Below are 12,514 nucleotides of genomic sequence, written 5' to 3' on the forward strand. Positions count from 1 at the left end.
TTCCCTACTATGGCAAGAAGTTCCACGTAAGTCCCGTGGGAGGCTGGGTGCTGCTGGTTCCTGCAGGGGAGCGGGGCCCTGGGGACGAGGCCGAGTTGCTGCGGGCCTGGAGCCTCGCTCTCCTTCTCTGGCCCAGGTGAACTACACGCAGCCCCTGGTGGCCGTGAAGTTCCTGAATGTGACCCCCAACGTGGAGGTGAACGTGGAGTGCCGCATCAATGCTGCCAACATCGCCACTGACGACGAGCGCGACAAGTTTGCTGGGCGCGTGGCCTTCAAACTCCGCATCAACAAAACCTGAGGCCCCTTCCTCCCACCCCCACCTCTTTCCTACGGATGCTTCTGGAATATCCCTGACCCTGCCTGATCCCTCCCTCACCCACCCCAAAGGTATTTTTTATAACAGAGCTCTGGCTTGTCTGAGTCCCTTTTCCTTTACTTGTGAACCCGGCCTGATGTCTGTCGTGATACCCTGGCTACCCACATTTTCCACCATTTTCTTCCCTCCCTAGCTCAGTCAGAGACAGGGAGATGGGACCCCAAGACGATCACAGAGGAGTTGGGAGCCTTTCTAGGCCTGGAGTAGCTTTGAGTGGGGTGTCCTCACAGCTACCCACCTGTCCTGCCCTCTTATCCCCCTGAGAGCTATAGAAAATGCCCACCCACCCACCTACGCACATGTCTCATTTCACCCCTTACTTCCACACACTGAGGTGGCGCTCAATCTGTTTTTTAAATTGAAGGAGAATTGACTTACAACACTACGTTAGTTCCAGGTGCACAGCATAGGGATTTAATATTTCTGTACGTTAGAGTGGTCACCAGTGTGGCCCTCTATCCCTCATTTCAGCTCAGCTTCTGTCACCTTCCTCTGTCTCCCACACCTTCTGCATATCTACAACAGTCGCTGTCTCAGTGGCTTTTGACTTGTCTGGCTCCTCTGGCCAGTCTTTGCCCACTTCTCCATCCCCATTCCCTCCACTGAAAGAGGGACCGTTTGTAATTGAGGACAAGGTGGCTCTGTGGCCTTTTCCCTCTTTCCTGGCACATCTGGCTTCTCACCCCACGTTGACTACGTGAGCTGGGAATGAGGGTCTGAAGGAGAAGTCCATGTTGGTTCTTGAAAATTCTCTCCTGGTTCCTCCTGTCACCCAACTAGGCACTCAGAGGGGCGGGGTTGACCTAGGCTGAATGTCCACTTTGTTTTTGCCGATGGCTCCCTTCCCCCTGTTCGCGTTCCCAGAATATCCTGCAAGTTCCACTTCCCAGGCGCCCTGGGGGAGGGGCAGCCATTTTGGCTAGGTCCCCAGTGGCCACCTTGGAAACGTCAGCTGGCTATGGGACTATTCCACCTCCTTCCCCTGGGCCCAGATATGCCCCCACCATTCTCTCTCTGGCTTCTCTTAGCAAGTTATCAACTAATCACTAACTCCTTCCCTTTTCTCTGCATGCCAGCCTGAAAATTGCAAATACCTCCTCCATCTAAGGCTCTGAATTTCTTGTCTCCATCTCCTTCAGACCCCTTTGCCTTCTTAAACAACCCCATGGTGCCCAGAGAATGATAAGTGAGGGACTGCCTGTGACCTTGAGTTATAGAGGCATTTTAACTCTTTCTTTTCCCACGTCCTTCACTTCCTCCCCTCTGACTTCCTTTTTTGTTGATGCTGCAGCTTCCACATCCCACCCACAGATGGACTCCCCCTGTTTTTCTCTCGCTGGATCTGAGTCTCTTCCCATGTTTTCCTGCACTCCCCTCACCCCACTGGTCTCTCTCTGCAGTTATTTAATGCCTGTGTCAGATCTACTGTAAAAAGAGGATAAAGTACAATAAAATGAGAGCAATTATATATATAAATATATATCATACAGGGAGCCCTGTGTGCAGGTTTTTCCTTTCTGAGCATTTGGAAGAGCCCTGGGAAGGGGGTGGGGGGTGGATTTGGGTGACCCTGGAGTTACCCAGCCCTTGGGGGCCCCCTCCCCAGCTTTGATCTCTTCCATCCAGTGTCTAAGCATCTACCTCCTAGATTGCTCCATCACGTGTACTATCTTGAGATCACTCAATACAAGACAGGCAAGAAGCCTACGTCCTTTCCTACAGCAATACTTATAAAGTGCCTACTCTGTGCATTCTAGGCACCAGGAAGACACACTTATGAAAGAGGCAGAGTTCCTGCCCCCAAGGAGCTCCCCAGTTTAACAGGAGAGGGGAGGAGCACACGAGAAACTCTCAAACCAGGTAGACCTAAATGTATTTCCAGGAAGGGGAGAAAGCTGGTGAGGACAAAATTCAGAGTGGTCACCCACTCCCTGTGGGGGCTTCGAAAGGCTTAAAGGATGTGGTGGTTTTAGGGGGAGAGACTAGCATCAGCAAATGCCCAGAGGCAGGTGAGGAAAATTGATCAGAAGAAACAGATCTCAAAACAATATGAACCGTAGGAGCCCAGTTTTGTGCGTGAAAAAAGTACACACAAGCATAGAAAAAAAGGATGGATGAGTCTACACCACAGTGTTGATTGTGGTATTTGTGGATGGCTTTATAGCTAATTTTTATTTTCTCGGGGCTTATTTGTTTTTGTTTGCAATGAGTTCCTCAATATTTGCCTTGAAAAATAACTTTATTATGCATACACATATATCCACAGTTTTATCATGAATGCATAGTACACACACACACACACACACACACAGACACACAGAGGGATTGCTGGGTTTTGGTCATTGTTACATCAAAATTAGATCATATTATACACAATTTTGTGCATCTCACTGTGTTCACTCAATTTCACCTGGCCTGGTAGAGCTCTAATTCTTTTTTTTAAATGGCTGCATAATATTTTTTTCTATTGGGTCGTTCTTCTCTTGTTAATTTGTTAGAGCTCCTTGACAGTTGTAGATGTAAACTGTTTTATGCATTGTAGAATTTCCCCCAATCGATTTTTTCCTTCTTGAGTTTGTGGTTTCTTTTACTGTTAAAAGTGGTTTCTGGGCTTCCCTGGTGGCGCAGTGGTTGAGAGTCCGCCTGCCAAGGCAGGGGACACGGGTTCGTGCCCCGCTCCGGGAAGATTCCACATGCCACGGAGCAGCTGGGCCTGTGAGCCATGGCGGCTGGGCCTGTGCGTCCGGAGCCTGTGCCCCGCAACGGGAGAGGCCACAACAGTGAGAGGCCCGTGTACCGCAAAAAAAAGTGGTTTCTTTTCCTTTTTTTTTGGCCACACCTCCTGGCATGTAGGATCTTAGTTCTCCAGAGCAGGGATTGAACTCAGGCCCTCGGCAGTGTAAGCGCAAAGTCCTAACCACTGGACCGCCAGGGAATTCCTGGTTAGTTTTTCATATAGTCAAATATGCTTTAGTTGTTCTTTTGCAGTTTCTGTGTTTCCAGTCAGTAGTGTATACTCGTTTTGTAAATTTTTTTGACAGGATTTTATTTCAATTTTTACATTCACCTTAATTCATTTGGTCTATTTTTTTAAAAAATTAAACTGACTTTATTTATTTATTTTTGGCCGTGCCTCTCGGCTTGCGGGATCTTCCCTGACCAGGGATCAAACCCAGGCCCCCTGCGGTGGAAGCACGGAGTCCTAACCACTGGACCACAAGGAATTCCCATATTTTAACCGCAAAAAAGTGGTTTCTTTTCCTTTTTTTTTGGCCACACCTCCTGGCATGTAGGATCTTAGTTCTCCAGAGCAGGGATTGAACTCAGGCCCTCGGCAGTGTAAGCGCAAAGTCCTAACCACTGGACCGCCAGGGAATTCCTGGTTAGTTTTTCATATAGTCAAATATGCTTTAGTTGTTCTTTTGCAGTTTCTGTGTTTCCAGTCAGTAGTGTATACTCGTTTTGTAAATTTTTTTGACAGGATTTTATTTCAATTTTTACATTCACCTTAATTCATTTGGTCTATTTTTTTAAAAAATTAAACTGACTTTATTTATTTATTTTTGGCCGTGCCTCTCGGCTTGCGGGATCTTCCCTGACCAGGGATCAAACCCAGGCCCCCTGCGGTGGAAGCACGGAGTCCTAACCACTGGACCACAAGGAATTCCCATATTTTATCTATTTTTGTTTCTTTTTGTGTATGGTGTGAATGAGGAGTCTGGTTTACTTTTATTTTTTAGTTGTGTCAGCTTCATTTAAAAAATATCCTTAATTTACCCCCATTGAATTGAAATCCCAACTTCGGTTGTATAATACATTTTGCTGTATGCTGAGATCTACTTCTGGATTCATTACTGGCTTATCTACCACTCCATACACCAAGCCATACTGATCTGATTCCAGTAGTTTTATAGTATGTTTTCTGATATCTAGCAAGGCAAGTAAGGCTCCTTTTAAAAAACAACTATTGGCTATTTTGGAGCACTTATTCTTCTCTATAATTTTTTTATAAAAATAAATAAATTTATTTATTTTTGGTTGCGCTGGGTCTTTGTTGCTGTGCACAGGCTTTCTTTAGTTGCATCAAGCGGGTCTACTCTTCGTTGTGGTGCGCAGGCTTCTCATTGCAGTGGCTTCTTTTGTTGCGGAGCATGGGCTCCAGGTGCATGGGGTTCAGTAGGTATGGCACATGGGCTCAGTAGTTGTGGCTCGCAGGCTCTAGAGCGTAGGCTCAATAGTTGTGGCACATGGGCTTAGTTGCTCTGCGGCATGTGGGATCTTGGGCCAGGGCTCGAACCTGTGTCCCTTGCATTGGCAGGCAGATTCTTAGCCACTGCGCCACCAGGGAAGTCCCTCCATTACTACTTTTTTTAAAAAAATTATTTATTTTTTTGGCTGTGTTGGGTCTTTGTTGCTATGCACAGGCTTTCTGTAGTTGTGGAGAGCGGGGGCTACTCTCTGTTGCGGCGCGCGGGCTTCTCATTGTGGTGGATTCTCTTGTTATGGAGCACGGGCTCTAGGCATGTGGGCTTCAGTAGTTGCAGCACGCAGGCTCAGTAGTTGTGGCTCATGGGCTCTAGAGCACAGGCTCAATAGTTGTGGCACATGGGCTTAGTTGCTCCGCGGCATGTAGGATCTTCCCGGTCCAGGGCTGAAACCCGTGTCCCCTGCGTTGGCAGGCGGATTCTTAACCACTGTGCCATCAGGGAAGCCCACCCCATTACTATTTTAATTAAGTTTTTTTTTTTTTAAAGGAGTGGCTGCTGAAATTTAATCAAATTCCTTTCAGCATCTGTTGATATGATCATATTTTTCTTCCTTAATTTGTTTTTATTTATTTATTTATTTATTTATTTATTTATTTATTTATTTATTTTTGGCTGCATTGGGTCTTCGTTGCTGCGCGTGGGCTTTTCTCTAGTTGCAGTGAGCAGGGGCTACTCTTTGTTGCGGTACACGGGCTTCTCATTGCGGTGGCTTCTCTTGCTGCAGAGCACGGGCTCTAGGCGCGCAGGCTTCAGTAGTTGTGGCACGTGGGCTCAGTAGTTGTGGCTTGCGGGCTCTAGAGCACAGGCTCAGTAGTTGTGGCACACGGGCTTAGTTGCTCCGCAGCATGTGGGATCTTCCCGGACCAGGGCTCGAATCCATGTCCCCTGCATTGGCAGGCGGATTCTCAACCACTGTGCCACCAGGGAAGCCCGCTCCATTACTATTTTAATTAAGGTTTTTTTTTTTTTAAAGGAGTGGCTGCTGTAATTTAATCAAATCCCTTTCAGCATCTGTTGATATGATCATATTTTTCTCCCTTAATTTGTTAATGTAATGAATAATGTTGATAGATTCTCTATTAAACCAACTTTATGCTCCTGGAATAAGCCCTACTTGGTTATAGTGTTAATACTCTTTTGATTCATCAATGTATTCTGATACTATTTAGAGATTTTGTATCTCTATAAATTAATTTGGCTTCTAGTTTTTTAGTATCTTGATCAGGTTTTAATATTAACGAAACCACAATAATTTTACATGAATTGGAGATTCCACTCTTCCTATGGTCTGGAATAGTTTAAATAATATTGGATCAATTGGCCCTCGCTTTTTTTTTTTTTCCTCAGTCAAGCCCTTGAGTTTTTCTTTTCTTTTAAAGCCCTGCTTTTGAATCTATCCTTTCAACCAAGATTGCTTTCTCTTTCAATAAGTTATATCTTTAATTTTTAGGATGCATGCTAGGTTGCTTTCTTTTCCTTTTCTTTTTTTAAATAGTGAAAGCATTTATGGCTTGACATTTTCCTCATTATACAACTCCTGCTGGGTGTTATAGATTTGGGGACCCCTGTGTTCCTGAAGTCAAGGAGGTAAGTTTTTAAAATTATTCCAAACCTTAGTGGGACAGGACTTGGGGTCTCTGAGCCTGAGGGCAGGGGCCATGTCTGCCACAGGCCCCCACAGCCTAGAACAGTCCTGGGCACAGAGTAAGGCAACAATCAATGAATATCTGCTGGCTAGATTGTCCGAGGAATGAACACAACCAGAGGGGAGGAAGTGAGCAAGTGGGACCAGAGAGGTCAGGGACTCATTGGAGGTCACACAGCTTAGTAGAGCTGGCCTGAAAAGCCAGGACTAATTCTCAGACCAGTAATCTATCAGATCACAAAGGGACTGGCGGAGCCAGAATGGATCTGCTTTCTGAAGTAGTGCAGCAGAAATAAAAACAGAGCTAAGGACACACTCGAGAGAAACGCTGAGCATAGCGGCGTGCCGGACACTGGCCAGAAAGAGAGCTTCAGGGTGACCTGTCTACGGGAGTGAGACGATGGAATGAGTTTCAGGTGCTCTGGTTTGCCAAGGGCCCGGCTGGTGGGGAGAGATGGCAAAGTTAAAGGTCTCTAAAAGAGGTGGTTCTGGGTCTCCTGGGGAGTGTTTGGCATTCCCCAGCAGGGAAGAAAAAAGGTGGTTTTGAGGCCAGGGAGGGCAAGTGGCTTCACAGCTATCTGGGATCCTCGGGGTAAGCCAAGGGACTCCCACAGGCACTTTAAGCCAGGTTGAGAGGACAGCGGCCCCAGAAGCCTCTTTGGATCTTACTCCCCTCTCTCTGCCCCCAGGGTGGCAGGATGAGCCACGTCCCCACCGTCTGGCCATCCCTCCGAGCATTGGCTCAGGCTGCAGCGGGTGATGGGGAGAGCTCGCCCCCAGCCCTCCTCCTTGGGAGCTGGCAGCACTAAGGGACAGAATGGTTGGGAGAGTGCTGGGTTCCCCAGGCTCGACGCTCCTCCCTACCCCAAGCCCTTTGAAAGGTTTTCCTGGCAGAGTTTAAAGCTTCAATTCATTCAGCTGGCTGGCATGAGGCCCAGATGAGGGGATGCTGGGAAGGCCCCAGTCCCACATCCCAGCCCTCACCTTAGTCGCCCCCACTTCCTGGGGCGACCCCGGCTGGCAGGCCTCCCCCTGCTCTCCTCATCCATGAGCACCCGCCCTCCTCCCCCTGGGGCACCCAGGTATCCTGCCCCTTTCCCGTGGAGCAGATGGCCACCCCAGAGGCTCAGGCTTGCTAAATCAGACATTTAAATCCCATAATCCTTGGTGAGAGGCTGAGAGGGGGCAGAAGCCCAATCCTAGAAGCAGGAGCAGAAGACCTTGTGCCAGCCTTGGCAGGAGAGGAGAGGGGGACAGTTGGTTCCCGAGTTATGAATGGAGTCACCCCTTCCCTTATTGTCATGCAGCCTGCGGACTGACCCAGTCTCCAGGCTTTGTCCTCCTCCCGGAACCCGGGCGCTGGGCCCCCCAAACATGCTCCTTGAAGACTCAGGTGGCTGCCTCCCAAATGCACCCCCTTCTTCACCCCTGCACTGTGGGCCCCAGGCACCCTGCACTGGCACCGATCTCTCAGACACACAGGTGGTAGCAAAGTTTTATTGTAAAATAAGAAATCAATATAAAAATGGGATATAAAAAGGGAAGAGGAGGGGTGTGGGTAACAAATGCAGATGTGCCCTGCAGAGTACAAAAGAAATCTGCCTGAGCATATGGGGAAAATAAAACAGATCTCGGTAGATACACCAGGGATGGAATCCTCCAGGACGTGGGATAGGGTGAGATTTCCCCTTGGGTGCTGAGGTTCACCAAGTGGTTAGATAGGATTTGGCGGGGCCAGGAGCGAAGGGACTTGGAAATTCCTTCCCCTTGCCCAGCCATCCAGTCATAGAAACTATCAAATCATCCACCAAGGGGGACACAGAACCAGCACCCACAAAGGCACTAAGTCCCAGACATCATGTAATAAAAAGATGGTTTGGGGGTCAGACATACATTATTTCATTAACCCTCACAACAAACTCCGTGAGGTAGGTATGATTATCAGCATTTTGTAAATGTGGACAATCAAGTTCGGAGAAACTCAACAACTTAAGATAGCTTCCATGGCTAGTATGGTAGAGAACTGGGCTTCCAACCCAGTGTATGGCTGGTTATAAAATGTTCCTCACGTGCAGGAACATTTTCCTACCTCTCTCAAATGCTCCCCACAGTAAAAACCTTAAAAGCTAAGCTGGAAGGCTCCAGCTACCTCCCCCAAAAACCATGAGTGCAGGCTAACCTCTTTAGCAGAGCCCCAGGCCAAGAAAACGGAAGAATTCCAGGGTGTTTCCGAGGCACACCTGCACCAAGCAGAGGTTTAAGCCCCTGAGACCCAAAAAATGGCAGGGAAGGGGGGAACGAGGGTAGGGGTGTCAAGAGGGGACAGGAAGCAGAAGATGTCAGTCTGAGTCAGGCCCTTCTCTCTTGAACATCAGTTTTTTATGGCGGGAGGGAGACTGCCCCTTCTTAGACTTCAGGTGGCTGTGAGGAGAGAGGGGGAGGGGAGATGACATCATCTGACTGAGAAGCTCTGGGCCCCTCTTCCTGGACCTGGGCTTTGAAGGGCCTGAGGTGGGAGCAAGGAGAACTTAAGTTAAAATGGTCACCACCAACGGCAGACATGCTGACTGAGCACCTTGGGGTACTTGCGGGTGTTAACCTCTCAGTCTTCCCTTATCCCATTTGACAAATGAGGAAACTGAGCCTGGGAAGGGAAGTAACAAGGCCACAAAGGACTCCTCAGTACTTTGCAGGGCAGAGGATCTGACCCCAAACTCTGACACTGTGTCCTATATTCCCACAGTTATCAGTCCCCTATTTGAGACCCTAGCTCTGAGGGTCTAGGGGTTGTTAGAAATGGCAAAGAAATATCCATGCCCCTGGACCCCCGGAGGCAGGAAAGTAGAGGAAGACTAAAGAATGTTTGGGCAGGGCTGGGACCCAATGGCAGGGTTCCAGCCTTTTACCTTGAAGGCAGGATTAGAATGGAATCCCATGGTTTTCCAACACAGGAAGGCAGGGGAGGGGACCCGGGTCACTCACCTAGAGTGAGCCCTGCTTTCCCCTGGCTCCTTTCCAGCCTGAGCATCCTTCAGCTCCAAGGCCTCATTCAGCTCTCGGAACATCTCAAAGCGTTCACGCCCACGGATCTGTGGCAGGGAAGGAAGGGGATAAAGAAGTATTAGGCAAAATCATAGAAACCGTTTTTATGCTCTCTTTAACAATTTTCTTTTCGGAAGAGGCTTCTTTAAAATGTGTGTTAAGGTACAAGCTGGCGTTTGAAGTTAGGCACAACCAGGAGCCACTGTCTCAAGGCACCACTGCCCCCTGATGGCAAATGTCCTAAATACAGGCAAAGCAGTCAAGAAGAAAATAGCATTTGGAGTCAAGGCCATGGACAGGGGAAAGGATGGCTAGAGAAACTGGGCTTAACCTCACATCTGCTACATTTATATTTTTTGTTCCCTTATCCAACCCCCACTGAGTGGTGGCAAGAGCCTGCATATCTCTCTCCCAGACATCGTACCTGAAGAGTGAAATATTCTCCATCCAGTGGTTTCTTCTTTTGTGGTGGAGAGGAGCTGGTGCCGGTAGGCAGTGCTGGAATATAGGCAAGGAAAGGCGAGAAAAGAGTGAATCTTGGGCAGAACTGCACCCTCTCTGCCTCCTCTTGTCCTGCCTGCTTACCTCGCTTAGCGCTCCCAGGGGGCAGCTCAGGGCAAGACTGCCCCTTCTTGTGGAAATTTTCTTCCTCTGTGCGGCGGTCTCTCCCAGGACAGGCACAAACACGCACCTCAAAGCTGTTCCGTCCCAGCAGATTACCACTACCCAGGTAAGAAGAGGGAAGCAGAAGGCAGTAAGGAAGGTGGGCCCCGCCTCCCTGTTCTCCTGTAAACCAGGCCCCACCTACTCCCAACCACCCCCATCCTACATGGATCCTAAGGTCCAGCTCTAGGAAGATTGAGAAGCCACAGGCTAGAGAGATCCCAAAGCCAGAGAAAAGAGAACTGGGAGGGAGCAGCAGAGGAAGTCTACCAAGGGGATGCAGTGAGGGAAAGATGGCTGGTAGCATGGAAGAAAGTGGTGAAGGGCAGAGCCCAGGGGACAGAGAGAGGTGGAGCTTAGGGAGGAGGAGGGCGTGGAGGGTGGTGTGTTGTCCCTACTTAGAGTCTTCCAGTGTGATGATGGTGAGGATGGGCCGCCGGTTCATGCCTCCCATGCAGGAGCTGTTACACATGAAGTTGTAGTGGATGGTGGTACAGTCAGAGCCAACCTGGGAGAGAGCACAGGCCCCAGGTGAGGCTATGCAGCCCTGGGGAAGCTGTTAGCCTTTGTGAGCCTCTGTTTCCTCAGCTGTGGAATGGGGATAACCCATCTGCTCTGCACACCTCACCGGGTTGTGGGAGATCAAGGAAGGAGAAAGCCCTCCATCTCCCACCTGGATGGTCACTGACAAACCCCTCTGGCCCCCTTCCCCCAGAGACCCCAGTGGCCAAACCAGACCTCGGGCGGCTCATAGGGCACCACGACGCTGTGTCGAAAAGTGTTTCTGTCGTCCAAATACTCAGCACGTAAATTCCCTTCCACCCGGATGAGATGCTGAGGAGGGGCCAGACCTGAGAGCAATCATGGAGGAATTAGGGGTTTGGGGGCTCCGGGCACCAGCCTTGCCCATCCACAGCCCCCCGCTGCTCACCGTCACTATAGTCAGAGCAGCGCTCGTGATGGGGACAGCGCCTCACAACCTCCGTCATGTACTCTGACTTCTTATAGATGGCCATGGCGCGGACCCGGGTGCCGGGCGGGGGTGGTGAGCTGACCAACAGCTGCACCGGGCAGGTCTTGGCCAGCTGGCAAAACAGCTTGTTGAGGGCAGGGGAATACTGGAGGAGAAGGAAGAATGAATGGAAGGTCAGGGCACAAGCACCTAGGGGTCAAATGAACAAACACTGCATAAGTACCGACTGGAAGCCATGTCCTGTTGGGGGAGGGTAGCTAGAGATGGCACGGTCGGGCACCTACATCCCAGAAGCTTACTTACAAAACCCAAAGAATGAATGAGAGTGAAGAAAAAAGAAAAAAAGAATGGCCTCATGACAGATGCTGAGAATGTGATGGGAAGGATGAAAACCCAAGGTCAAGGGGGGGAAATGCAACTTTGGGACTGGGGTCAAAGGTCATAGACGAGCTAGGTAAAATGTAAAAAGACTGACAAAAAGCCAAAGGCTGAAGTGGAACCCTAGAGTTCCGTACAGAGAAACCCTGGGGCACAGGGGCCAGGTATCGAATTGTCACAGAGAAGCCAGCCCCTCAGGGCCACTTACCGTGCAGGTTACAGACTTGGCTGTTCCAGAATGTAGGAAACCTAGACGGAACCCATAGCTTCCAGGGTAGGTCTTCTGGGAAGGGACAAAGGACGACAGGGGCCAGGAGGTGGCTGGTGCTGGGGCGGCTGGGGCGGGGGCAGCTGGTGCAGGGGGCTCTGGCATTTGGGGGGCTTCATCTGGACGTTCATCCAGCCAGTTTGCGACGTCTTCTGGGGACAGCAGCAGGTCATCCACGGCTGGGGAGAGCTCAGAGGACTGTGGACGGGAGAGACAGGAGTCAGAAGGCCAGGTTCTCAGCCCCCAGCTCTGCAGCCCCTGGGCCCTTCTCGCAGCCCAGGCCTTACCAGAAGGTTGTTTTCAGGAAGCCTGTAAAACAAGAGCAGAAAGTCAGTACTGGTTTTTGCTTCCCACAAGTCTCTACTTAGGGGGCTGGGGACCTGGGTGGGGCAGGGTTATTAGAGGCTCAGCAGTGAACCTGCCCCTCCCTCCAGACCTCCACTTACAGTTTCCACAAGTCTGAAAACGTCTCCTGACTCAGAGGGGGCTCCACGCCGAGTTCTGCCTGCGACTCCTCCATTACAGCTCCCTGGGAGGCAGTGTGGCCACTGCGGGGAGAAAGGCGAGGATCCAGTGTGAGACATACCCAGCCCAGGGTCACCTCGCCCTGAGGCGAGAGGGATCCCTGTGCGCATACCACGCCAGGGTGTTGAGGACCTGCTACAGGGGCAGGACTCCCCTACCACTTCTCACCAGGCAGAGAGGGACTTCCAACCCTCCCACCACTGAATCCAGAAGCCTTCCTCAGTGTCTACCTATTTCTGCCCTCCTTTGTGGTAATAAGGCTGAAGCAACTCTCAGCCCACTCCCTCCATCTGGGGGAAGATACCTCCCTTGAGCCGCCCATTCCCCACCTGCTCCCTTGGGACGGCTCCTCACCCCCCCCCCCCCCCCCCCC

General features: G+C 50.2%; 2 protein-coding genes across 4 annotated transcripts in view; one reads left to right on the forward strand and one right to left on the reverse strand.

Annotated features, from left to right (window-relative positions):
• Nucleotides 1–423, forward strand: part of ATP1B2 (ATPase Na+/K+ transporting subunit beta 2) — a 5,147-nt gene extending 4,724 nt beyond the window's left edge. The window contains exons 6-7 of the mRNA XM_007457789.1: nt 1–26; nt 137–423. The exon at nt 1–26 is cut by the window's left edge and continues 85 nt beyond it. Coding sequence (XP_007457851.1) covers nt 1–26; nt 137–301 — 191 coding nt within the window. The 3' untranslated portion in view covers nt 302–423. The remainder of the gene's footprint in view (nt 27–136) is intronic.
• A 7,352-nt stretch (nt 424–7,775) lies between these two features.
• Nucleotides 7,776–12,514, reverse strand: part of TP53 (tumor protein p53) — a 13,092-nt gene continuing 8,353 nt past the window's right edge. The window contains exons 1-11 of one of the 3 annotated variants that reach the window (XM_007457791.1): nt 12,063–12,136; nt 11,904–11,925; nt 11,742–11,814; nt 11,557–11,684; nt 10,929–11,115; nt 10,736–10,848; nt 10,396–10,505; nt 9,920–10,056; nt 9,759–9,832; nt 9,275–9,381; nt 8,632–8,713 (exon numbers count right to left, since the gene is read on the reverse strand). In XM_007457791.1, coding sequence (XP_007457853.1) covers nt 8,632–8,713; nt 9,275–9,381; nt 9,759–9,832; nt 9,920–10,056; nt 10,396–10,505; nt 10,736–10,848; nt 10,929–11,115; nt 11,557–11,684; nt 11,742–11,814; nt 11,904–11,925; nt 12,063–12,136 — 1,107 coding nt within the window. Of the gene's footprint in view, nt 8,714–9,274; nt 9,382–9,449; nt 9,482–9,757; nt 9,833–9,919; nt 10,057–10,395; nt 10,506–10,735; nt 10,849–10,928; nt 11,116–11,556; nt 11,815–11,903; nt 11,926–12,062; nt 12,165–12,514 lie in introns of those variants that run through there. The other 2 variants (XM_007457790.1, XM_007457792.1) reach the window with 2 other exon arrangements.

Source organism: Lipotes vexillifer, unplaced genomic scaffold (genome assembly GCF_000442215.2).
Source record: "Lipotes vexillifer unplaced genomic scaffold, Lipotes_vexillifer_v1.1 scaffold611, whole genome shotgun sequence".
Taxonomy (NCBI): domain Eukaryota; kingdom Metazoa; phylum Chordata; class Mammalia; order Artiodactyla; family Lipotidae; genus Lipotes; species Lipotes vexillifer.